The sequence below is a fragment of the Lithobates pipiens genome, unplaced genomic scaffold, assembly GCF_037356315.1.
Source record: "Lithobates pipiens isolate NorthernLeopardFrog02 unplaced genomic scaffold, aLitPip1_a1.2 Scaffold_8, whole genome shotgun sequence".
NCBI classification, from domain to species: Eukaryota; Metazoa; Chordata; class Amphibia; order Anura; family Ranidae; genus Lithobates; species Lithobates pipiens.
Genome location: NW_027507903.1, coordinates 555,315,610 through 555,342,405, shown reverse-complemented (window position 1 = coordinate 555,342,405; position 26,796 = coordinate 555,315,610). Strand labels below are relative to the sequence as shown.

At 43.1% G+C, this 26,796-nt stretch overlaps 1 protein-coding gene across 1 annotated transcript; it reads right to left on the bottom strand.

Moving 5' to 3' along the window:
- Nucleotides 1–6,801: 6,801 nt before the first annotated feature.
- LOC143963653 (phospholipid phosphatase 5-like) lies at nt 6,802–25,335 on the bottom strand. The gene is made up of 7 exons (XM_077473363.1): nt 25,244–25,335; nt 21,890–21,998; nt 17,416–17,506; nt 14,339–14,402; nt 12,307–12,431; nt 11,249–11,419; nt 6,802–8,178 (listed from the first exon to the last, which is right to left on the bottom strand). The coding sequence occupies exons 1-7, from the start codon at nt 25,312–25,314 to the stop codon at nt 8,009–8,011; spliced, it is 801 nt and encodes a 266-aa protein (XP_077329489.1). The 5' UTR covers nt 25,315–25,335; the 3' UTR covers nt 6,802–8,008.
- Nucleotides 25,336–26,796: the final 1,461 nt, after the last annotated feature.

Genomic DNA, 26,796 nt, shown 5'->3' with positions numbered 1-26,796 from the left:
AGAGCTAAGGCAATCGCCTTGAGCTCTCTCCAGTTTGAGGACCTTACTGTCTCCTCTTTGGCCCAGGACCCCTGAGTGAAACGTGTTCCTAGATGGGCTCCCCACCCCTAGGAACTGGCGTCGTTTGTTAGTCTTTTCCCGACTGGAAAAGCCCAGACTAACCCTTCCGATAAGACATCCTGTCTTTTCCACCACCATAGGGCCCTTTTTACCTGGGTTGACACTCTCACCTCTGCCTCTAGGGATGCCACTGTGTGATCCCAAGATCTTAGAAGGAAAGCCTGCAGACATCTGAAAAGCATTCTTGCCCACTGGACTGCTGGCATTGCTGAAGTCAGAACCCCCAAAGCTGACATAACCTGTCTTACTGTCAGATTTTGGCTGGTCTGTAATAAAGACACTGCACCGGAAATCCTGTCCCTTTTGTCTAAGGGAAGGAAGATCTTTTGCTCCGCCGAATTTATCAGAAACCCTAAAAACCGAATCTCCTGAGATGGGTTTAGGGACGACTTTTGGAGGTTCAAAATCCAACCCAACGCCTCCAGATGGCTGCGAGCTTTGCCTAGATTGGTCTGCAATTCCTCGCTGGATGGGGCGAAAAACAGCAGATCGTCTAAATAAGGAATAACTGCGATTCCCTGGAGACGCAGTGGCGCTAAAGCTTCTGCCATTATTTTGGTAAAAATTCGTGGGAGATGATGACAGGCCGAAGGGTAGGGCCCTGAACTGGAGATGATGAACCACACCCCCCAACCTCACCGCCAGCCTGAGAAACTTCTGAGACTGGGGAGAGATCGGAACATGTAGGTATGCGTATTTTAAATCTACTGACGCCATAAAACATCCTGGCGTCAACAGATTTCTGACCGAAAAAATTGAGTCCATTTTGAACTTCCTGTACCTTATGGACTCGTTTAAAGGTTTTAGGTTGAGAATCAACCGAAATTTCCCTGTCGGTTTCTTTACTAGGAAAACATGGGAATAAAACCCCTCCTGCTGTTCTTGCAGGGGTACCTGTACTACTACGCCCTGTTGCACCAGTTCCTCTAGAGAGGACTTCATGGCCAGGGCCCTTACTGGGTCCCGCGGGGTGTTGGTAATCAGGAACCTTTTTGGGGGGTCGTTGACAAACTCGAGTGAGTAACCCTGCGCGAGAATGGTCAGGATAAACTGATTTGAAGTTATCCCTGACCACTGCGGAAGAAATTCTTGTAGCCTTCCGCCCACCCGCAGAGACGAGTCATTGCGATTTTTCAGCCTGTGTAGGAGGACGGAAGAGAATTCCGCCTCTACCCTTCGGGGCGGACCAACTTTTCCTTCTCCCCTGCAACTTGCTGTCCTGATCCTGAGTTTTTTGAGGTCGAAAAAGACGTTTTGGTACCTGCTTTTTCTTTTTGACCGGAAAGGATCTCTTTTTATCGGCTGTCCTGTCAAGAATATTATCGAGGTCAGAGCCGAAGAGCAAGTCTCCTGAAAAGGGTAACCCACACAGCTTATTCTTTGAAGCCGAGTCACCCGGCCAGGTCTTAAGCCATAAGGCTCTTCTTGCAATATTAGTTAGAGCTGTTGACCTGGCTGATATCTTAATTGCCTCAGCTGAGGTATCTGCAACATAAGCCACTGCCGTAATCAGGGTAGGAAAAGAATCTAAAATTTCCTGCTTTGGGGAATCTGCGGCTATATGTGACTTTAACTGGTTAATCCAGTATTCTAAGTTTCTGGCTACACACGTTGTGGCCATTGCTGGTTTTAAATTGCTCATAACTGATTGCCATGATCTCTTGAGCAAAAGATCCATGCGTTTGTCCATCGGATCTTTCAAAACTCCCATGTCCTCAAAGGACAGATCCGTGGACCTTGAAACCTGGGAAAAGGCGGCATCCAGTCTGGGCACCTTGTTCCATACTGCTGCAGGGTCCTCCTCGAAAGGAAAACGCCTTTTGTGGGCTTTGGAGAAAAAGGGCTTTTTCTCTGGATCCTGCCATTCTTTCCTAATGGCCTCAGAGATGACCGGATGAACTGGGAATGTTCGGCCCTTAGGCTCATCCAACCCAGCATACATGCGGTCATGGAGTGATAATTCCTTTTTCTCCTCACTTAAACCAAGCGTAGCATGAATGGCTTTAAGGAGCCCATCGACCTCTTCAAGGGACAGTTTGAATTTAGAGGGGGCTACCTCAGAATCCTCCAACTCCTCTTCCGAATCTTTAACGGAAAGAGCAGTGGACTGCTTTTTCCTATCTGAAGGGTCTTCAGGCAGAGATTCTAACACCGGGATTGAGAGAGACCCCTGGGAAGACTCTGAAGTGGAAGGCTGACTAGCAGCCGGGTTTGCTAGTGAGTCACGAAAATTCTGGATCGTGGCGTACAGCTCCTTCTTTACAGAGGCCACCAGATCCTCACATACAGAGGCAGATTCCTCCTTAACTAAAGAAGTAATGCAGGGACTGCATAAGGTTTTCTTCCAATTTTCTCCCAGCTTGGCCCTGCAAGAAGGACATATTTTCTTTGGGTCAGAGCTCTTAGCCTATGAAGAAAAAGACAAAAAAAGGGAAAAAAAACCAGGGAACCCTTAGTGAGACCCAGTCTCAGCTTTGATGGGGATCACCACACAGGTGCACTGAGAAGAAACCAGTCAGCTTCTAGTGCCCAGACAGGCCCCTTGCCACCAGGGGGGAAAAAAGGAGAGAGAGCGAGACCAAACGCCAGGAAATAGGAAAAGAAAGGCAGACTTTAACTGCTGCCTCTTACCTGGGCTTTGCTGGTGCCTGTGCCTGTCCCCACCGCTGCAGACGCTGAATCTTCCATAACAGGTGTGCAGAGATCCACTTGTGGCTAAACGCCGCCTCCGGAGTCACGCCGTGCAGCTGCACCGGACCGGAAGCGGAAATAGGCACCAGCACCTGTCCTCCCTCCTCCCCCCTGCGTCCACGCCGGAAACGACGTTTCAGCTGACCCGATGACCCGCTCTGTCACTTCCGGCGCGACCGCCGAAAAAAAAACATGGCGGCGGCACACGCGCGCCGCCGCGCCTACGAACGTGCGGGCCACCGAATCTTCGGCTCTCTCCGAGCACAAGAGGGGAAGAGGAGCCCGCTTGCTACCGCTGACGAGGCGTGGGTAGGTCGGGAGGACAGCGGGTCTCTTAAAGGAGGAAAAAAAGGGGAAAGAAGCCTAGTCCCTCAGGAACACCTAAGAGAAACAGACTCCCTCCCAAAAGGTGTTCCCTCCGGGCCGGAGGAAACACAAAAACTGATGTGTGGTAGGGAGGCGCCTCCCTTTAAAGTCTGGAGGAAGAAGGTGTTTCCTAACGAGGAGGGTGGAGTCGCTATCTCTCAGGTGCTGTCCTGAAAGACGCCTTGGGAAATAGAGCTTTTTGGTGGTATTTGATCATCTCTGCAGTTTTTATTTTTTGCGCTATAAACAAAAAAGGAGCAACAATTTTTATTTTTTCAAAAAACACAATATTTTGTACTTTGCTATAATAAATATCCCTTTTTTTTTTAAACTTATTTTTTCCTCAATTTAGGCCGGACACTAGGGGCTGATCAAGGGGTTAACTGTTTTCCCTGTGTGTGTTCCAACTGTCGGGGGATGGGACTGACTACAAGAGGATCGTAGTTCCTAGCTATTAGGAATTCACAATCTGCCTCCTCTCAGAACAGGGATTTGTGCATATTTTCTCCCAGATCTGGACCAGGGCATCCCTGAGCTCCTTAACAGACTGAGGTGCAACCTGGTGGCCTCAGATCGACTGAAACATAATGTCCCAGAGGTGTTCTATTGGATTTAGGTCAGGTATCAATTCCTTCATCCTCCGGGAACTGGCTGCATACTCTCACCACATGAGGCCGGGCATTGTCATGCACCAGGAAGAACCCAGAACCCGCTGCACCAGCATAAGGTCTGACAATGGGTCCAAGGATTTCATCCCCAATACCAAATGGCAGTCAGGATGCCATTGTCTAGCCTTTAGAGGTCTGTGCATTCCTCCATGTATATGCCACCTCAAGCCATCACTGACCCACCAAACTGGTCATGATGAACAATTTTACAGGCAGCGTAACGTTCTCCATGGCTTCTCCAGATCCTTTCACATGTGCTCAGGGTGAACCTGCTCTCATCTGTGAAAAGCACAGGATGACAGTGGCAGACCTGCCAATTCTGGTGTTTAATGGCAAATGCCAATCAAGCTCCACAGTGCCAGGCAGTGAGCACAGGGCCCACTAGAGGACTTTGGGCCCTCAGGCCACCCTCATGGGGATAGTTTCTGATTCTTTGGGTAGAGACAGTCACACCAGCGGCCTGCTGGAGATCATTTTGAAGGGCTCTGCCAGTGCTCATTCTGTTCCTTCTTGCAGAAAGGAGCAGATACCAGTCCTGCTGATGGGTTAAGGACCTTCTATGTCCCTGTCCAGCTCTCCTAGAGTAACTGCCTGTCTCCTGGAATCTCCTCCATGCTCTTGATACTGTGCTTGGAGACACAGCAAACCTTCTGGCAACGACATGCATTGATGTGTCATCCTGGAGGAGGTGGACTGCCTGGGCAACCTCTATAGCAGGGGTAGGGAACCTTTTTGGCTGAGAGCGCCATGACCGCCACATATTTTAAAATGTCATTCCGCGAGAGCCATGCAATATGTTTAAAACTATTTTTTTTTTATCGATCTACCAATTTCAATTATAACTAATATCCACGTCATCTCCACCACTGTAATGTGCACTCCCCTGCGATTGTCTGCTTGCTTACCCCACTGCACAGGCAGAAGCTGCGGCCTTTCCTTTGGGCTCAATCCACGATTGGCACACCACACAATCCGTGGATTGAGAGGTGAGAGCCAGATGTAGCCATCAAAAGAGCCACATCTGGCTCGAGAGCCACAGGTTCCCTACCCCTGCTCTATAGGGCTCAGGTATCGCCTCATGCTACCAGTAGTGACACTGACCCTAGCCAAATGCAAAACTAGTGCAAAATGATTGAAAAGATGAGTAGGGAAAAAAAAATAAAAATAAAAATAAAAAATAAAAATTTGTGGCATCCACCTGTAAAACCATTCCCGTTTTGGAGGCAGTCTCATTGTTGTCCATTTAATGCAACTGTTAATTTCATTAACACCAAAAGCAGCTGAAACTGATTAAGTAGCAGAGGGGGTTGTTAAAGAGGGATTGCACTGTAAAAAAAAAAAAAAAAAAAAAAAAAAAAATTAAAAAGGCCAACAGCTACAAATACTGCAGCTGCTGACTTAATAAATGGACACTCACCTGTCCCATGATACAGCGATGTCGGCAGCCGAGGCCGATCGCTAGGCTCTCGGCTGCTGCCGCCACCATTCTAGGTGAGGGAATCAGGAAGTGAAGCAATGCGGCTTCACTTCCCGGTTCCCTACTGCACATGCTCGAGTCGCGCAGCGCAATAGAAACGGTCCACGCCGTCTCTGGGACCCGTGTGTGTCCCAGCAGACAGCGAGCCGGGACAGGAAGAGGCATAGACTCCCGTGGGAGTCTATGCCCGGAAGTGGGTGCAAATACCTGTCTTACACAGGTATCTGCACCCCCCTCCCCCTGAAAAGGTCCCAACGGAGAGGGGGGGGGGAGGGTTCCGATGAGCAAAGTTCCACTTTAGGGTGGTACCCCGCTTTAAGTAACCAGATCTATATCCCAGGAGTTTAAAGTGGTTGTAAACCCTTACAACCAACTTTGACCTACAGGTAAGCCTAGAGTAAGGCTTATCTGTAGGTCCAAGAAATATCTCCTAAACCTACACGGTTTAGGAGATATTTGCAGAAAGACAGGCACCGCTGTCTATGGCGCATGCGCCATAGACAGCGGCGCGCAGGTGCACTGAGCGTGTCACGGTCAACAGCGATATGTTGCGAGTGGCGGCTCCCGTGCGAATGCGCGGGAGGGAAGTCATCGCGGCTTCGCCGAATGACATCGACAGGGCAGCGAGACCCACCGAGAAGATGGCTGCACCGGACTACAGGGGACAGCAGTGACTTCGCTGGCTCCTATGTCAGGTAAGTGACACATAATGGACTACTATGCGGTGCATAGTAGTCCATTATGCTTTACCTTTGCAGGCAATGAAAGAGGAAGTAAACTCATCAGGGTTTACTTCCTCTTTAATTCTGATTTTAAAAAATATGTTCCTTTAATTTTTTGGAGCAGTGTATTTTAATTACTTCAAATTAAAATTTAGGAGTCTCTCCATTATCGCAATGAAAAGTTACTAACACACTTTTTTTTTTGAGATTACAACTCCAGACATCAATGTAATATGGTTCTTTGGGTGCACAACGTCTGACCCATGAACAGTATTCTTGTCTATGGGAGAACAGGTAGCTTTTTGGGGTAAGCTACTTTCAAAATGTTTTAGAATAGAGATTTTTTTTTTCTCATTGATTGTGATACCTTAACATTTTTCTGCATAAACAATCCTGTACTGGCAAAATAAACCCGACAGAGGCTTTACACTACATACATACATACAAAGGAGGAGCAGTGAAACAACCATAGTGTTGTACTGTTCAGCAAGAGGCAGTGACCACACACTTAATGGGACAATATGGTTGCCCCCATGGACAATATAACAACTTATATGGAGAACCAGGTTGTTATAAATACTAGTATCAGTGGGTGCTTGGGTTTTATAACGCTGATTAAATCCACATTTTAATCTTAAAATAAAAAAATAACTGCTACATAAATCCAGTTTCCCTTTGAACATTTTCTTCCAGCTAAACAAATTCCAGAAGAAACTTGCTATAATTAAATATATTTATAATAAAAAATAAAAATAAAAAAAAAAACATTTATTTTTTTTTAAACTCGTTGACCTTAGTTTTTCTAATTTTTTTACATGTCCGCAGTAATCAGACAGATGTTCTTATTAAAAACTGGGGAGGAGGGAAAACCTGTAGTACAATTTTATGGCAACATTTTAGACACAATAGCTACACCAATAGCTAGACTTTTTTTAAAAAAAAATTTTGGACATTTAAATATTTAGGTGATGGTATTCAGCTACAGAAGGAAATTTGACTGTTTAAAAGTCTGTGAAATGCTTTTAAAACCAACACAGCTTGGTTATTCTCAAACTGCAATTCAGTCCAATTCTAGCACCATATAATCCTGTCCCGGGATTCTACGGTCACCGGACATTGCACATAATCCTAGCACTGTGCAATTCTACACACAGTCTAAACCCATACATGGATTGAAATTTTGGCCTGTTCAGCAGGGGCCATTCAAATTATGATCCATGTGGGGCCGCTCCCACATGACAGAAGTCCTTCTAACACTCAACTTTGGTGGAAATTATTTTTCGATCAGCAGATGCAGCCGCTGACCAGTTTATGCTGACAGCGGAGAATCCCAACATCAGCATACAATGTCTCAGTGGGGAGGGCTCCTCGATCCACCTCAACTGTGTGGCTGGAGGAAACCGTTATATGATCAGCCTAGAAGCACACATACCATTCTCGTAGCACTATGTGATTTTGTCCACATAAGACTATAATCATGATATCACTAGACTTTGATAATCCATATCAGATAATCTACAGTAAACTGATCACTAAACAGCAGCTATATTCCAAGCACTGAGCGATCCATCCTTCATAATCTACAATCACTTAATATTACCAATAATCCCATCATTGTCAGATCATGTCCTGGTTGGATACAGCAAGGAGTTCCCTGGGGCCCAGGTATAATTTACCACTGTCCCAATAAATATGTTCTACACAACTGCCAAGTATTTATATGTTGTCCTACATACCCAAACTAGGCATGAAAGACTCACTGGAAATGTCAATCTATAGCATGGTCCTCCTCTTATTCCCTTCAAGTGTAACACAGAACTGGAAACAGCCAAACCTGTTAGAAGGTAAAAGCTGCCCCTAATAAATACATTATCTGCTCCTGAGAAAGTGAAGACCACCTCTTCATCATAGGAGGGCATCGCAGTACTGTGGCAGTGAAAGTCTATATGTACGGAATGTCTCAGCTATACATCCAGGCTGTACCCTGCGGTGCTCAGCTTCCTCTCCTGAGCTCCGGACACTCGTCCCTTGGTCCGATATGGCTGCTGACATTCCTTGTCTGTCAATGGGGGGTAATACTGCCTGTAGCACAGGTAGGCAAAGAAGAGTCCAATGAGAGCTCCAACCACAACATCTAAAATTAATGGAGACAATAGGCAGATTATATTACAAAGGTCCTAAATAGTCATATGTTCTAATGTACAATCTAACAAACTGCATAATATATGAAACCTCCCTGTAGAGACAATGCCGTTTATAGTGGCCTGTGTCCAGAGCACACAGACACAAAACCTGATCATTTAAAAAAAAGTAAAAGATCCGACCTATTGCCCCATTTCACCAACCTGTCTTACCACGTGGTTCACCAATTGGCCAATAAGTACTGTGAGTGGCTGGGCTACTGCGAGCATCTGGAGGGATCTGTGGTATACTCAGATGTTATGGAAGGCAAAGGGGGGGGGGGGGGGATTTTGTACAGTTATAACATGAAGTGCCAATTTTAAAATGCCTACAGCAAAAAATTAAAAGGCAATCTTAAAGTGGAACTTAATTTTCTGACTAAAGTCCTGCTAGATCACTTTAGGATGGCCCCTTTTGCAGGTATAGCTATGTACAACATTAAAACTAAGTGCCTATACTGTTTATAATCCAGTCATACTCTGTCTCACCATGCTCTGGACTTGCTCAGTTGCTCTCCATTGTTGTTAGGCACTGCTAAGTTTTTAGAGGCCGATCTGCTGACAGCTGAATTAAACCCTCCTATCCTTTACAGCCAAGGAAGCTGCTTCTGTTTGATCTGCAACTGCCATGGTGTTGTATATGTGATCAGTTATGACACCAGCCATTTTATGGTTTAATAGTTTGGTTGAGGACACAAGCCAATGTGGAGTTACCAAGCCCAGCATTCCAGGAATGTAACTTTTTTGAAATTGCTAAATCCATGGGTTTAATTCCACTTTATGATTGACTGCTGTTCAGGGGCTCTGGGCTTCAGCAAAATGGCAGCCCCTAGAAAGTATAAACAGGAGTAATGCCCGAAGCAATTTACAGCACACACCAATGTTGGTAACATAATTATTAATGTGGAATGTGTGCCTTGCTAAAGAACTATTTTTATCAAGTTGTTACAGGTAAAGTTTTGCTTTAACACGTTAGTCACATTAATTCCAGAATTTTAAAGACAATAAGCCTAGGTTCACATTGGTGCGATTTGTACCATCCGAATCAGTTCTGCACTGCCTAGACTCCCAAAAGCAGTTTCTGAACTACATTTGGTGGCTTTTGTGCGATTTGTATAGACATCTGTGCAGGAACCCACACAGATGTCTCTGAAATCACCCCTGAAGTCAGACTGACATACGGGTATGAAATCGTGCGATTTCTAACCCGCTGTCAGTGTGAACCCAAGCTGAAGGGGACACTTCCGGTGCAGTTTAACACAATGGAAGGGATTGCTTAGTTACTCTCAAAAATAAAATCCCATATGTGGGGATTTCATGTGGTTGTAGACCTCTGAAATGAAAAAAAATAAATATTGAACAAAGCATTTCCCTCAATCCAAAGTACCTAGCGTGGTTCCCATCTTCTCTCTCCACCTTCTGCTATCTGCACAAATCACTTCTGCCAGGGTCTGTTATCACCACAGAATCCCAGGGGACACAGAGGGCACCCACTCCACCCCCAGTACACAGAGGGGGAATGACAGCCTTAGCTGTGCAGGTTTCCTTATGAGACTGTAAGGGAGGGCGTGTCTATTCCTTCCCCTCAGGTCTCAGATTACACTAAACTCTCTGCTGTGCAGTGTGTGACATTAGATATGAAAATGTAAAATGTGCGATTTAGTAGGCTGTAGTGGAGAAAGGGCTACAGATAAACAGGTACAACTTATGCAGGAGGATTTGTTTAACTTCTGTGTATCCAGTCACTTCAGTGGGTATAGTATGTAAGAGTTTCCAATTTTTTTTTTTTTTTTTTTTTACGCGTATGCTTGTCAAAACTTGGTGAGGGCCCAAAACTGCAATGTAGGTATCCAGGTGATCAGTGCACTTTTCCAGCTATCAGTCCTGGATCCAAGGGATGCCCCACACGTTTTGACAACTGTTTGAACCAGTCCATTCTTTTTTCTATGACGGATATAGATAGAGATTATATATAATATACATTTTTTTTTCTGCCATGTAGTTCTTTTTCTTGTATTATGGTAGACTAATGACATGGTCCTTCTACAGATATCCTATAAAATAAGTTTGTTTCCTGAAGAAGTGAACGTTGCTTCACAAAACGCATCAAGAGTTAGGATTTCAAGGATCTCCTCATGTACATCTGTTGCAACTATATATGCTTTTTTAATGTATTCTGTGTAATTTTAATTTGTGTTCAAATAAAAGTTTCTACCTTTTTAGAATGTGCTGACCTACTTTTGTTTGGTGCGACTCTTGTAAAAAGTCCCCTGGGCAGTTTCAATGTATGAGCGGATTCAAGGATAGTTTACTCTGGTAGTATTATTAGCTTGCTCTATTCCCTCCCACATCTTCCCAATGGCCAACTTGAGGAAAGGTATGGGGCGGGGTGGGGGGTCAACGCTACCATAATACCTCTTTCACACTGGGGCATTTTGCAGGCGCTATAGCGGTAAAAATAGCGCCTGCAAACCGCCCTAAAACAGCTGCTCTATTTACTTCAGTGTGAAAGCCCGAGGGCTTTCACACTGGAGCAGTGCTCTGGCAGGGTGTTAGACAAAGTCCTGCCAGCTGCTTCTTTGGAGTGGGGAATTCACCGCTCCTTCACCGCCAATGGGGCAGCGCTGCTAAAAATAGTGGCGCTTTACCGCTGACGGCACAGCGCGAAAGGGGTCTAAGTGTGGAACCTTACAGATTACAGCAGTCTGGGATTTGGGTTCCTGGGCTGCAGAAGAGAGCAAATAAAAGAGCAGACAATACCTGGTACCTGCATGGCAAATTATTTTAAAGTCTCGATTTCTGCGGTAACATCTTCCCTGACATTCTTCCTCATTGGTCATGGAGGATACCCACCACAATAAAAAAGGACCAGTATGAAGCTATGAAAATCAGGACATGTGGGTCAAGTGTTTCACTTTTTATTAATTTTTTTTTTTTTTGAAGATAACCTCTTTTCATCATAAACCCAGCCTGACTTTTACCAGATTTTCGACACTTAACCCCTGCTAAATCCAGTGTACTTACCCTGCCAGTGGTGCTTGTAGTCACATGTGCGGGACAACGCAATAGCGATAGCACACAGCAGCGGGAACAAGAAGGTGCACAGTCGCCAGGAATGTCCACGACCAGTGGAGGAAAAACTTCCCAGCTTCCCGGCAATATAAAGAGCTGTGAAGCCCAACCCAGCAAATGCAACTGATTAGGAGGGAAAAAGAAACAGAACACAAGAAAAAAAAAAAAAAAAAAAAAAAAAAAAAAAAAAGGGACACCAATTATTCCTATGGCTGAGCTTAGCACATGAGCAACGTTTCTAATTAATCTCACTACAGTGATTCACTTCGTGACCTCAGCAAGTGTGCTTGTAATGATCGGCTTTTGTGTATAAAACCTATACAATCTATAAACATTTCCTCCTTCCTCCCACCATTTGAAAACAAACAAAACCCACATTTTTGTGACTGCTGAAAAAAAGGACCATTTAAAAACAAGATGTCTGCCTAAGACTACCCTGCTGACAACACCACCATGTGATTTTACTGCAGGACCAAACAGCATTGTCACCATTACAGGAAGTAGAGAACTTCAGGCTGAACTGGCAGTAACAGGTAATAAAACTATATTATGGGGACTGCATTAAATTGCATTACTGAGGTAAAGTTCTACCCCATTTCATATTACTGATACTGAATGAAATGTTGGAGTAACCATTTAAGTGCGTCTTCAGCATCTTCCGTTGGGAGAATCCAGTTTTTCATTAAAGGACCACGTAAACATTTACATTTCTAATCTTCCACAATGTCCACTAGGATGTGATTTTGGCACAGATAATATACTAAGATAGGAATTCTAGGATCAGAACTGGTCCTGGGTTACACAAAAATGTGGTCAAGCAGTCCTACAAGCTTCCGTGCTGCTCATTCCATGTCAATCATTGACTGGAGGAAGAGTAGTGTACCCTGAAAACTGGACATATGCTCAAATACCTTGTGGCCTTACACTGAAGAGATCCAGAGTTCAGTTATTGGTCATTAAAGAAATAAGGAAAGTTTAAGCTGAAAATAAAATGACGACATTTTGCTCACATGAGGAGTGGCCACTGGGAAAGCTCTTTCTTCCTTCAGTCACCACTTCTGGATCACCCGTACATTCCAGTCCTGGCGATTCTCGCCCATCTGGAAAACAGCGCTGCAGAAAGTCGGGACGTGGCCTAAAGATATAAAAAGGAGATCATCATCATGGAGATTATTATTATACAGGATTTATATAAATGCCAACAGTTTACGCAGCACTTTACACTACAAAAGGAGACAATACAGTTAGAATACAAAAAATAAATAAAAAAAGAGGATTAAGAGGGCCCTGCTCAGAAGAGCTTACAATCTAAGAGGGTGGGGCAGGTGGTACAAAAGGTTGTAACTGTGGGGAATGAGCTGATGGAAGTGGTAGGAGATTAGTTGGAGACATGGTAGGCTTCCTTGAAGAGATGAGTTTTCAAGGATCAAGCGTAGGGGATAGCCGGAACAGTGGAGGTGGTGAGTTCCAGAGGATGGGAGAGGCTCTGGAAAAATCCTGGAGACGAGCATGGGAGGAGGAGACGAGAGAACTTGAGAGTAGGAGGTCTTGAGAAGAGCGGAGGGGACGATTTGGGTGATATTTGGATGTATCATAATAACGCTAATGCACAAAATCTCAGGTCCCAATGCTGATGGTAAATGTAGAATGCCATCTTAAGCTGGCCATACATTATACAATTTTCTTGTTTAATTTCCTTTAAATTTACCTTCAACTATGTAGAGTACAGCCTCGTACACATGATCAGACTGTTGGCCAACAAAACCTTGGAATTTTGTCCGAAGGGCATTGGTCCAAACTTGTCTTGCATACACATGGCCACACAATTGTTGGCTAACAAATATGAACGTAGTGACGTACTACGTTGATTTTCAGCTCTTTAGCGCCACCTTTTGGGCCCCTTCTGCTAATTTTGTGTTAGTAGAAGTTTGGCGAGTGTGGATTCATGCTTTTCAGTTAGTTTCTGAATGGCTGTTCGTCAACCAGACATGTTGCGGAATCGGAGGAAATAACGTGCCATTTATTATTGGCCTTGGAGTTATTGCTTTGATATTTTTTTGGTTGAATAATGACTTGATTTGTTATATTTTCTATATTTTTGGATGCATAGATTGTACTTTTTGGTTAAGTTCTATTGGCAGATATCATGTCTAATTTGATTTGTTTTCTTAATGTACAAAAAAAAAAAAAAAAAAAAAAAAAAAAAAAAAATTGTGTAGAGTAATACTTGGCTATGTGTTTTACTTCAAATGACAGTTTGAGAGTAGGCAGTTACATTTAAAAAAATACAATGTAAAATTAACAAGGAACACCAACATAGTTGTATCTTTGATCTAAAAATGACAGGATAATGGCGTTGTGGTAACTTGCCCAAATAAAAAAAAAACAACATAATATTATTCTTGATATCACTAGAAAAAAAAAAAAAGCCTTGAAAAATTAGTTTGCAATAACTCCATCAGTATCACCAGCAAAGCAGCTTCATTATTACCCCATTAAAGAAGGAGAATGTGCGCTGCATTTCCAGATTTCATAATTTGCCACGTCACGAATTCATATATTACTCTCCATATCCTGTTTTCTCTTCACTGACCAAGCAGTACCATGCAATCACCTCTTGTCTGTCACTGGTATGGTAAGTGATGGGAAATCCAATATTTGTTATTGACGGAACAAGTGAGGAGACACCCGCTCCGGTCACAACTGTTATTTCTCTCACTTTTTGCCCCCAAGACAGAAGTGAAGCAACATTTTCCCAACACATACAGAGAATGATAATCACATTTCCTTTTCCATCCCGATAATCACTAATGAGAACAATTTTACATCTGTATACAAGATACTATAAGGCCTCGCTCACCCTTGTGTACACTCATGTTACAGGGAACACACGAGTGTTCTGGGGCTATTCTCTAAATTTTGTTAAGAGCACACCAGTGCAATGCTTCCAGTATAAAAATACATCTATTTGTTCAATGATTTCAAACATTTCTAAGAAAAAGTGGGGGGGGGAAAAAATAAAAAAAATAAAATAAATCTTACCTTCCCACTATGAGTTTTATTGTATTAGTGAACACACCGTTTAGAGCTAAAGCAAGACTGGCAGCTGTAGAAACAAAATAAAGGAGGAGTTTTAATTATAAAGCACAGGCAGTCCCCGGGTTACAAACACGATTCTGTAGGGTTGTTCTTAAGTTGAATTTGTATGCAAGTTGGAACAGGTACATTTTTTAACCGCTTCCTGACCGCCGCACGCCTCTGTACGTCAGTAGAATGCGGTGGGTGCACAAAAGGGCTTACCCGCATGTCTGTTCGCAATCCTGGGCTAGCGGGCGTGTGCCTGCCATCACGATCAGAAGAAGCAGAATGGGGAAAGGCCTATGTAAACAAGGCATCTCCCTGTTCTGCCCTGCTGCTCCGTCATCAGGAGCAGTGATCTCTGTCATGTGCTAGGTAGCCCACCCCCGCACAGTTAGAGGGCACACTGAGGGAACACAGTTAACCCCTTGATCGCCCCCTAGTGTTTAACCCATGGGCGCTCAACCTGTGGTCCTCCAGCTGTTGCAAAACTGCAAATCCCATCATGCTTTTGCCTTCTGGAAACATATACAAACAAGGCCAAGGATAAATCCATGGGAAAAACCAAGCTTAACTTACCGACCAGCCCACCGACAACCAAATAACCTGTGTAACAATATGCGTTAAAATTAGGGGTTTAGTCGGCACACATTTGCAAATGCATGCGTAAGCCACAGAGCCTAGCAAAGGCACCCTGATATCTGTGGTACCCAACACTAATTTATAAGTGTTTCCACAGTGGAGGCACATGCATTCTGATGGATAGGTGAGAGCAGGTGGACTGAAGGGGAGCCACCCCTTCTTAACCACTTGGGATCCGCGCTATTGCCGAATGACGGCATTAGCGCGGACCTACATTTCCGGGACTATGTCTATTGACGTCGTCCCGTTTACGAGCGGCCTGCGCGCCCCCTGAGGGGCGCGCGCGGCGCGCTCTGATCGGCGAGTCCATGAGACTCGCCTGATCACCGATCCGTGCAAGGGGTCGATCCCGACCCCTTATCACGTGATCAGCTGTCAGCCAATGACAGCTGATCATGTGATAGAACGGAGCCGGTAATCGGCTATTATTCCTCCTCGCGCTGTCAGCGCGAGGAGAAAAAAAAAAAGCCGATCACCGGCAGCCGTGATCGGGACATCAGTCCCGATCACGGCCATCAATACAAGGGACCACCTGCCACCTGCCAGTGCCCACCTGCCTCCCGCAGTGCCATCCTGAAGTAAAAGTGCCCCCCCCCGTCAGTGCCCCCCCCATCAGTGCCCATAGTGCCCACAGTGCCACCCACAGTGCCACCCAATCTGCCTCAAAGGTGCTGCACAGCAGTGCCGCCCATCAGTGCCCAGCAGTGCCGCCCATCAGTGCCCAGCAGTGCCGCCCATCAGTGCCCAGCAGTGCCGCCCATCAGTCCCATCTATCTGTGGTACCTATCAGTGCCCAGCAGTGCCGCCCATCAGTCCCATCTATCTGTGGTACCTATCAGTGCCCATCCGTGCCACCCTATCTTTGCCCATCCGTGCCACCCTATCTTTGCCCATCAGTGCCGCCTTATCTGTGCCCATCAGTGCCGCCCACCAATGCAGCCCATCAGTGCCCACCAATGCAGCCCATCAGTGCCCACCAATGCAGCCCATCAGTGCCGCCTAATCAGCGCACTTCAATGAAGGAGAAAAATTACCCGTTTGCAAAATTTTATAACAAACTATTAAAAAACATGATTTTATTTTTTTTGCATCTTTTTTTGTTTGTTTAGCAAAAAATAAAACTCCGAGCTGTAACTAAATACCACCAAAAGAAAGCTCTATTTGTGGGAAAAAAATGATAAAAATTTCATTTGGGTACAGTGTTGTATGCCCGTGCAATTGTCATTCAAAGTGCATCAGCGCTGAAAGCTGAAAATTGGTCTGGGACTGAGGGGGGTTTAAGTGCCCAGTAAGCAAGTGGTTAAAGGCTAGAGGAGCACACTGAACTCCCAGCATATAGCACAATGGCTGCAAAGGTGTCAGTGTGTTGCCTGACCAAAAAACATGACAGTGATACAAAAATCACCCAAAAAATTTTGTATCACTTTGGGAAACATGCTTACAACAGTCAGCCTTGTAACACTTTATGGGACTTGTAGTTTCGCAACAGCTGGAGGGCCAAAGCTTGAGCAACCAGGGTTTAACCCCTTCCCTGCCAGTGACATTTACACAGTAATCAGTGGCCGTTTTTAGCTCTGTATAAACATCAGTGGTCCCAAAAATGTCCGATCTGTCCACCCCAATGCAGCAGTCCTGATAAATCAATATACACTTATTAAAATAAAATCCATAATGATCCTGCGCAAGGATCATTATGGATTTTATTTCGATTTTTGGTATTATCTGAATGCTATTAGATCCAGCTGCATTTACTAGCACCTTGTTTGCAATTTGCACGTGTATATTCATTTATTGCTGCCAGCACTTGTTTAGTGTATGTTGATTTTTTTGTAGCACTTATTTTAAGCACTAGTTTGCTATATTTATTTTTTCTTATGAGATTTACTACTATTTATATCATACTTGTAGTTTTCACTTTTTGGTAGTAGCGCAAAGGCCTTTCTATATAATACACTTATTGCGATTTTTTATTTTTTACCAAAAATATGTAGAAGAATACATATCGGCCTAAACAGAGAAAGAAATTTGGGGATATTATAGCAAAAAAATATAAAAAAAAATTGCCCTCTTTTCTTCAAAATTGTCACTTTTTTTATTTATAGTGCAAAAAAAAATAAAAAAAATAAAATGCAGGTGGTTATTAAATACCAGCAAAAGAAAGCTCTATTTGTGTGTGTGTGTGTGGGGGGGGGGACCAAAAACAATGTATGGCTGATGTATGGGATGGTTTAATCCACAGCCCATCATTACCAACGCCAGTCACATTCTAACTACATGAGCAGTATAACCACATGCAAAAACACACTTCAACTTGAATTCCTGCGTAATCCGATCAGAGAGGAAATTTCTCAGCTCTCTGTGGTTGTTTCAGAAGAACTGCTATCAGTACAAAATATTACCAAGTATAGCTTCCCGTGCATCTGCGCGATCTGCTCGGCGACAAAGGCGGGCCAAAACCACAACCGAGATGGGAGCCAAGAAAGAAATCAGCTAGAAACACAAGAAGAAGTGATAAAGGATACAGCTGTGGTGCATCTGTACACAATTATGACAATTAGAATGGAAGGTCTGTGTGCAACTTTCCTGTGTTTCAAAATGTAAATGTCAATAATAGCAAACAGGAATTTTAGTAAAAGACAGACACACACACACACACACACACACTAGAGGTTTCCCCTCCCATCCCCATTTTAAAGCTGAAATCCAGGCAGATTAAAAAGACAAGCATGGATGCAGTTCTGCATTCAATAACACTAGAAATGCATTTTTTGATACAAGCAGTACATGCACCTGAATCTGACCAGCATCTTGAAGTCCTAATTGAGCAGGGCTTAGAATGGGAGAGGAAGAAGCAGCACAAGAGCCAAACCGTTCTAGTGCTGATAAAGAGCATGTGGATAGGAGGAGAGAGAAGAGTGGCAAAGAAATTAGCTCCTCACCTTCACTTGCCATTTACAAGCTGGGGGCACTAACATGACAGCCTGGGGACATCAGGTGGCAGACATTCGGTGCTGGGGGGGACAGAATCTGGTGGAAGTAGAATTTAGTTATTCGTTTTTTTTAAAGGATAAGTTTACCTTCGGGAACATGTTATGTGCTCAACCTGTTTTTAGGATACAACATGTTCCCTCTGCTGCCCTCTGCGTGACAGCAGAGTGGGGAAGTTTCCCCATACCAGCTGTCACTTTTGAAAAGAGTGTAGCCCTGTGGGGCACATGGCTGCTTTATTCATTCATCTGCCATATTTATATATATATATATATATATATTTTTTTTTTTTTTTTTTTTGACCTGTAAAAATGTGCATTTATTTTTAAAGGCGAACTTATCCTTTACATTTTCTAATGTGCTTTTTTTTGAATTTCTGCTTTTAAAATAAATAAATAAATAAATAAATAAACACCACTACCTCTTACCCCATACCCATCACTGCCAGGGCACCTTTCCAACACCAAAAGGTTTCCATGTTCCAACTCCAGGGAGCAGTGCTAGTTAATGTATACAGGGGCAGCTCATTATATATGCTGGCATGAGTGTCTTGATTTACAGTGCTACACAATGGTTGGGCTTTTGTGATACTTCTTACAATGCAAGTCTATGAGTCGGGTGACTCATTAAAAACAATGCATTTGTTATGTGTATGAAAGCTTAAGAGTTGATACAAATGGAGGCCAAGTGATCTTGGTGAAATACAATGCTCCCTATTGGCTAATCTACAATTTTCTATATTTATACAAAAACGAAAGATGCAAAGCAAACATGTAAAACACGTGACAGTCACATAGATATGGAAGCCTCCCGATGACGACCCTCTGATTGGCTGAAATGCATCAAGGCTTGATTGCTGCATCGTGACCCACGCCCGCCCACGCACCTTCCAGGAACCGAGCTGAACCGCGATCAGACAAATTCAGCATATCGTGGGCCGAGCTACCCGTTACTAACAAACACATGCTGTACACACCGGGTGCCAGGGTGGTGCACTACATGTGAGTGAAATTTTGTTTGTTGTAGATTTAATAAATCCATAAGTTTTTACACGATGAGGTTCTTCTCTTGTTATTTCCCTCTATTTATCTGAGGACTTATCCAGTATGAGCTGCCAGCAAAAGAGCTTACTCGGGGGGTCTCCCCCACCAGCACAAATGACCATACTAGAGATAGTTGGTCAACACCTAGGGGTGAGTGCACATCCATGTGGGGCACCTGATCTGAGAACAAGCTAAACACAGCACTGGTTGTCATATTTTGAGCACAAGCACTTATGAACAAAAAGCAATTTGGGACTTTTATGTTTTGTAGGGATTATTACCATAACCCATTGTGGTGACACACACACACACATATTATATTATATTATATTATATTATATTATATTATATAGTATTATTTTTATTGTATTTTGCCATTTCGCATATTTTTTCATTGTACCTTTGAAATTTTACTTCTTTGGCGCTTAGCACTATCCGATTTTAATAGTCCCATGGAAATGACCTTTTAAACATTATGGGGTTGGTTTACTAAAATTGGAGAGTGCAAAATCTGGTGCAGCTGTGCATAGTAGCCAATCAGCTTCTAACTTCAGCTTGTTCAATTAAGCTTTTGACAATAAAAAGACCTGGAAGCCGATTGGTTTCTATGCAGAGCAGCACCAGATTTTGCACTTTCCAGTTTTAGTAAATTATCCCCTAAGATTTTTTTGCACTTTTATACCCTCTTTTCCTGATGCCTATATGGCAGCATTACTATGATTGGAGCAGAGTTCTGTCATAGGCATGCTGCCATAAAAAGAACATTACAGTAAGCACTGGATACAATGTTCTGATTTTGTTTACATTTACCAACCTTTGAGTCTAGGTCTTAAAAAAAAAAAAAAAACACACACACACACACACACACACACACACACACACACACACACACACACACACACACACACACACACACACACACACACACACACGGTCTGTATCTTGTTTATTTTTTTTCCTGGACCTAAACAAGAGGCATAATGATCAATGATATTCCCTTTACCTGTCAGTGGTCACTATCTTATGGCTGATTGCTGTATATGCTTCTTGAGTGATTTTTATATTTGATAAAGGCTGGTAAATTTACAGTATATGCATATTAAAAAATTTTTTTTATCCAGGTACCAAGAGAAGCACTAGTGTCCTCTGCACGTGTTTTAGCTGTACAAGCAGTTCCCGGGTTACAAACAAGATAGGGACTGTAGATTTGTTCTTAAAGTGATTGTAAAGGGTTTTTTTTTTTTATTTTTATTTTTTTTTTATTTTTTTTTAAATAACATACATAGCATACTTATCTCCACTATGCAGTTCGTTTTGCACAGAGTGGCCCCCGAACATCCTCTTCTGGGGTCCCCCAGCAGCTCTCACAGCTCCTCCCCACATTAGATAACCACTCTCCTGGAGGGGGTTACCTTGCATGGGCACGCTCCCGAGCCCAGCATTTGCATCCACAGATATGAATGCCAGACTCGGCCCGCCCCCTGGTGCCCGCATCACTGGATTTGACTGATAGGAGCAGGAATCACAGTTCGAATGGCTGTGCTGCTATCAATCTATCCAATCAAGAGCCGGGACCCCGTGATGAGAAGGACAGCGCATCCCTGAAGAGATGAAGGGGCTCGGAGGCCAGTGACTGGCAGGTGTGGAAAAAAAACAAAGGTTTACAACCCCTTTAAGTTGAATCTGTAAGTCAGAACAGTTACATTTTTTAAGTGTAGATCTAGCCAAAAAACGATTTTTAAGCTTTTTGGATAGCATAGGGAAGGGTTAACACCCCTGTAACATTTGTTTTGCTGTCTGTGCCCCAGAAGATTTCACCTCCCTTTCTGTCCCAATGACAATTGGATTGTGAACATTTTGGGTTGTTGTGGAAACAAGGATTGGTGATAAAGCTTTAGTGGAAACACCGTTTTCCCATAATAACTCTTACAGGAGTGATTTCCTCACTTCCTGTTGTCTCCGGTTTGTAAGTAGGAGTCGTTTACAAGTCGGATGTTAGTAACTAGGGGACCACCTGTATATCCTTATCAGATTTGTTAAAGTGGTTGCAAACCATTTACAATCACTTTTTACTACGGGCAAGCCTATAATAAGGCTTACCTGTAGCTACACTGGATATCTCCTAAACCTACACGGTTTAGGAGATATCCCTGTATTTGCCGCTGTCATCGGCACATGCACACTTAAGCAAGGGTATGTACGTACGTACCGTTGCCTCAGTTTACTGTGCCATTACCGGCGGCTCCCGCGCACGAGTGATGTCATTGCGACTCTGGCCAATCACAGTGCCAGAGCCACGATACCCGGAAGTAACCCCCCGGAGAGATGTCGGCCACCAGAGTGGTTAACGAGGACGGCTGCAGGAGCTTCAATCTCAGGTAATTCATAATGAGCTAGTATGCTATGCATATTAGCTCATTATGCCTTTATTTTGCAAGGTTTTTTTGGGGGGGGATTTTTTTTTTTTAAAGGGTTTACAACCACTTTAAGGGAAGCCTGTTTATATAGCTCAACATTAGATGTTCATACACACAAATTAGAGCAATGTCTTCTTGCTCTGTCCTCTGAATTTCAGCCGAATGCACATGGGTGCTGCCACTTCTGACCTAAATATACAAGCTACCTGACTGTATTTAGCTGTATTACTACAATGAAAGGCACGTAGATTTAGACGTCAGTACGGTTTACTCGCATACCCGCCTTAGGGCTGTGCGGCCTTAGAAAGTATTCCTGCCACTAATCATCATGACAGCCAGGGAACCAACCAACATATTCTCAGTACAGGCTTCCTTCGCATACTGTACATCAATAAGGTACATTTTATCACAGGGCAGGTACTTACAAACATACTATTAGTGGGGACTCGATCGGTGACCACATACGGGTTTCTATAGAGCCACATCTCCTCTGGCTGAATCACTCGCTGAAAGGGATGCATCATCTCTGTAAGCCTGTGAAAGCAGGAGAAGCAAACGTTTAACACCAAACACTGTTCATCAAACTAGTTATTTGTTAGGTGCGTTTAGTTTGGAGTTTAAAGACCCCTTTCTGCGTTTAGTTTGCAGGCGCTACATCGCTAAAAAATAGCACCTGAAAAGCTCCATGAAAGATCTGCTCGATTCACCCAAGTGAGAAAGCCCCCCCAGTAAGAAAGCCCCCGGCAAAGCGAAGCTGCAGCAGAGCTTTGATGTGGTTTTAACCCTCTCTCGGCCGTTAGTGGGGGAGGGGGGGGTGCGAATACCGCTGCTAAAACGACAGTAAAGCGGCACTAAAAATAGCGCAGTTTGACCGCCGGTGCCCACACCGCCCAAGGGTGTTAGGGGCCTTAGCGATACCTGTATTGGCTAACTTAAAGTGACAACTTTTTAAATAAAACCGATAACATAAAATACATGTATTAGCTGTTTGCGCTATAAGTTATCTCTTCAGAGTTTACTTTTGAAACTGTCCAGCACCCCAATCTATATGTGCCCCCGATGTCACATGGATGTATGGAGTCCCATAGAGGTTCCCTCCCACTCCCATATGTGTAGTGTTCCGAGCGCCACACACACAGGCAACACAAGGAGGGACATACAGAGCAAAAGCCATTCCTCTCCTTCACATCCACAGCAGTGACCCCAAAGTTCACATACACACTATCTCACAAAAGTGAGTACACCCCTCACATTCTTGTAAATATTTTATTATATCTTTTCATGTGACAACACTGAAGAAATGACACTTTCCTACAATGTAAAGTAGTGATTGTACAGCTTGTATAACAGTAAAAAATTGCTGTCCCCTCAAAATAACTCACACAACCATGAATGTCTAAACCGCTGGCAACAAAAGTGAGTTCATCTCTTTTGTGAGATACTGTATGTAGTCGTTGCGGTTTTCAGGTGCGTTTTTAAACATGCATTTTGATATTTTTTTCTCTTTAACCACTTAAGCCACGGACAATTTGGCTGGCCAAAGACCAGAGTGTTTTTTTGAGATTCGGCACTGCGTCGCTTTAAAGGAAAATTGCGCGGTCATGCGACATGGCTCCCAAACTAAATTGACAAAAAATTTTTGCCCACAAATAGAGATTTTTCACCTCTGTGGTTTTTATTTTTTTGCGCTATAAACAAAAAAATAGCAAAAATTTTGAAAAAAAAAAGCATTTTTTACTTTTTGCTATAATAAATATCCCTCAAAAATATATTAAAAAAATATTTTTTTTTTACCTCAGTTTCGGATGATATGTATTCAACATTGTTTAAAAAAAAAAAAAAAAAAAAAAAAAAAAAAAAATCGCAATAAGCGTGTGATTGGTTTGGGCAAAAGTTATAGCGTTTACAAAAATAGGGGATAGTTTTATGGCATTTTATTAATATTTTTTATTTGTAATGGCAGCGATCTTATCGTGACTGCAACATTATGGCGAACAGATCAGACACTTTTGGCGTGACCATTCACATTTATACAGCGATCAGTGCAATTAAAAATCCATTGATTACTGTGCAAATGTGACTGGCAGTGAAGGGGTTAACCACTAGGTGGCGCTGTAGGGGTCAAGTGTGTCCTAGGAAGTGATTCTAACTATGGGGGGAGGGGCTGTGTGTGACAACATTGATCACCACTCCCAATTCCAGGGAGCTGTGATCAGTGACACCGTCACTAGGCAGAACAGGGGAATGCTTGTTTACATTAGCATTTCCCCATTCTTCCTCTCCGTGAGGCGATCGCGGATGTCTCCGCGGACAGAGTCCACAGGGCCCTAGCTCACAGCGTGCCCGCAGACCACCTCTTAAAGGGCAACGTACAGGTACGTGATTCTGCCACAGTATATCTGTGTGAGGTGGTCAGGAAGTGGTTAACAAACTGTATAGCTGGTTGGTAAGGAGCAGGCCGGGAAGCTGGTTGCCACATCCCTAACAACCGATGAATCATCAGCTGTCAGCAGGCTTCCCCGCTGACAGCTGAATGTAAAAACAAGAATACACATACTGAAGCTGCTGACTTAATAATGGGACACTTAATTGTCCTGGAGTCCAACGATGTCGGCACCGCAGCTGATATTTACATCAGCTGTTGGGTGCTGCCGCCGCCATTGTGAGTAAGGGAACCCAGCAGTGTAGCATTAGCATCAAAGACAGGTATCTGCTCCCCCCCCTCCGGTGCCATGAGCGAACGTTCCACTTTTGGATGGAACTTCTCTTTAAGGTAAAAATATCCCAGCAGTTGTGTTGCACCCTCACCCCCCTGAAAACATACATACTAAAAGGGCAAAGGCATTAGCTCCTGCTGCTGTCATTCAAATCCTTTGTACAGAGAGTGGGGGATAGGGCTGAGCCACACTGTGTGCATCTATGAACACACAGAGCCTGGCTCACGAGTGTGCCCACACACATGCCCCCATAGAAAGTTTTGGAAATGGGGGCACACACAGAAGGAGAAGTTTGAGGCCACTATTGTGCAATACCATTGTACAGAGCAGGCAAGTAGAACATGTTTATTATTTTGAAATAAAATAATCTATCCCTTACAACCACTATAAGCTCCTCGTCACTTCTGTAGCTGAACAGAACACTAGGGGGAACAACGTATATGTGTTTTTAACTAAATTTTGCTAGTGCAGAAGTAAAGTACACTAAAAGGGACCTGTTACTTTGCTAGTAGTATTGATGAACATTTTAATCACTAATCCACATACAGGCTAGTCAAATCATTTTCCTGGGCGTTTAGTGCTTTTCATTATACGAGAAGGTTTGCCTAAGGCTCGGTTCACACAGGGGCGGCTTTTCCAGGCGACTTAGCCGCCTGACAAGACGCGCTCCGTTCTGTACTATGGAACCGTTCTAATAGGAGCGACTCAAGTCGCTCCGACTTAGAAAAAAGGTTCCTGTACTATTTTTGGGGTGACTTCAGGCGACTTGCATTGACTTCTATACAGAAGTCGTTTTGCAAGTCACCGCTGAAGTCGTGTGCAGGTCGCATCCGAGTCGCGCTGCAAGTCGTGCCGCCCCTGAGTGAACCGAGCCTTAAACAAAAGTATTTTTGCTTCTATGTAACGGTATAACATTTATACAGATACAATAATCAAAGTTTGCTCAGTTAAAAAGGGAATTTTATGTGTACATAAAAAGGGATCAATATTAGGTCATAAAACGCATTATACAAACATTCCTATCACTGCAGCTTTACTCATTAACCAGACTGATGTACTTACAGGAATATACCGAGCAGCAGGACTCTGATAAAGAACTCGGCTGCAAACCCTTCCAGGATCCTCTTCTCCATCCTGGTACAAAAGTCGTGTCTCCTATCAGATGACAAGCAAAGGTAACATAAGCAGAGATTTAAATCTGAACACCTCTGGTCCCTCCCACCTTCATTTCCATCGTTCTCGCGGCCCGGCCAAACATTTGCGAGTCAGCGGTCTATAATCCAGCATTCTCCAAATGGTATACAGAGAGCTGCAGCCAATCACTGGTATATCCAGAGCGTATACATACATATATCCATTGGGTGCCGTCATAAATTTGTTACCAAGTAAAACATCCAGAAAGAGCAAACAGCTAACCAGTTCAGACACCAATCATTTATTATGATGCCAAAGCAAGACAGGTTATCTTTTGGCAGTAAAGTCTTGCCAAAAATGTTTGGGGTCCACATTGAGTTATACATTAATGATGCACTGAAATTTTTTCTGCTGAAAATTAATCGGCCAAAAAATAAATAAAAAAGTGCCGATAACGGCCGCCTTTTTACGGTGCGTTTTTCATAGGTCATGTGATTTTAAAAAAATGTAACAAGTGCATTTTTTGGTGCTTTTTTTTTTTTTTTTTAACTGACCAAATATGCAGCAGGATTTTTAAACACTGCTTCAAATGATGCCAATGGCCAACCATAAATTCATATTCATGATATCAATTAAAAAGGATATAGATATAGATATAGATATAGAGATAGATATAGAGAGATATAATTTTTCTCTTTTTTCTTCTTTTTTTTTATTTTTTTTTTTAAATAAAAAAAAAAGGTTAGGTGTCTGATCTGTTCACCGCAATGTCGCAGTCCCGTTAAAAATTGCTGCCATTGCTAATAATAAAAATGCCATAAATCAATCCCCTATTTTGTTTTTCTTTTACCAAAAATATGTAGCAGAATACATATCGGCCTAAACTGATGAATAAATTAGTTTTTTTCCCCATTTGTTTTATAGCAGAAAGTAAAAAATTATGTTATTTTTTTCCCAAAATTGCCGCTTTTGTTTTTTGTGTATAGCGCAAAAATTTAAAATCGCAGGAGGTGATCAAATACCACCAAAAGAAAGCTCTATTTATGGGGAAAGAAAAAAAAAATAAAAAGTTGCACCACCCTGCAATTGTCAATTAAAGGAAGTGGGTAAATCCTTCTAGGGCTGAAGTGGTTAAAGACTAAACCTTCTTCTGAAACTTGTTGCTTACAAGTTAAAATCTGTATTTTCTGCTAGAAAATGACTTTGAACTATCAAACACATACATACATATATATTTTATCTCAGAGGCCCTAGAGAATAAAATGGTGGTTGTTGCAATATTTTATGTCACACTGTATTTGTGCAGCGGTCTTTCAAATGCAATTTTTTGGGAAAAGAAAAAACACACTTCAATTAATTTTTTTAAAAACTAAACAGTAAAGTTAGCCCAATTTTTTTGTGTAATGTGAAAAATGATGTTATACCACGTGAATTGGGCTCTTTATTCTAAAAAAAAAAAAAAAAAAAAATTGTGATTCTCA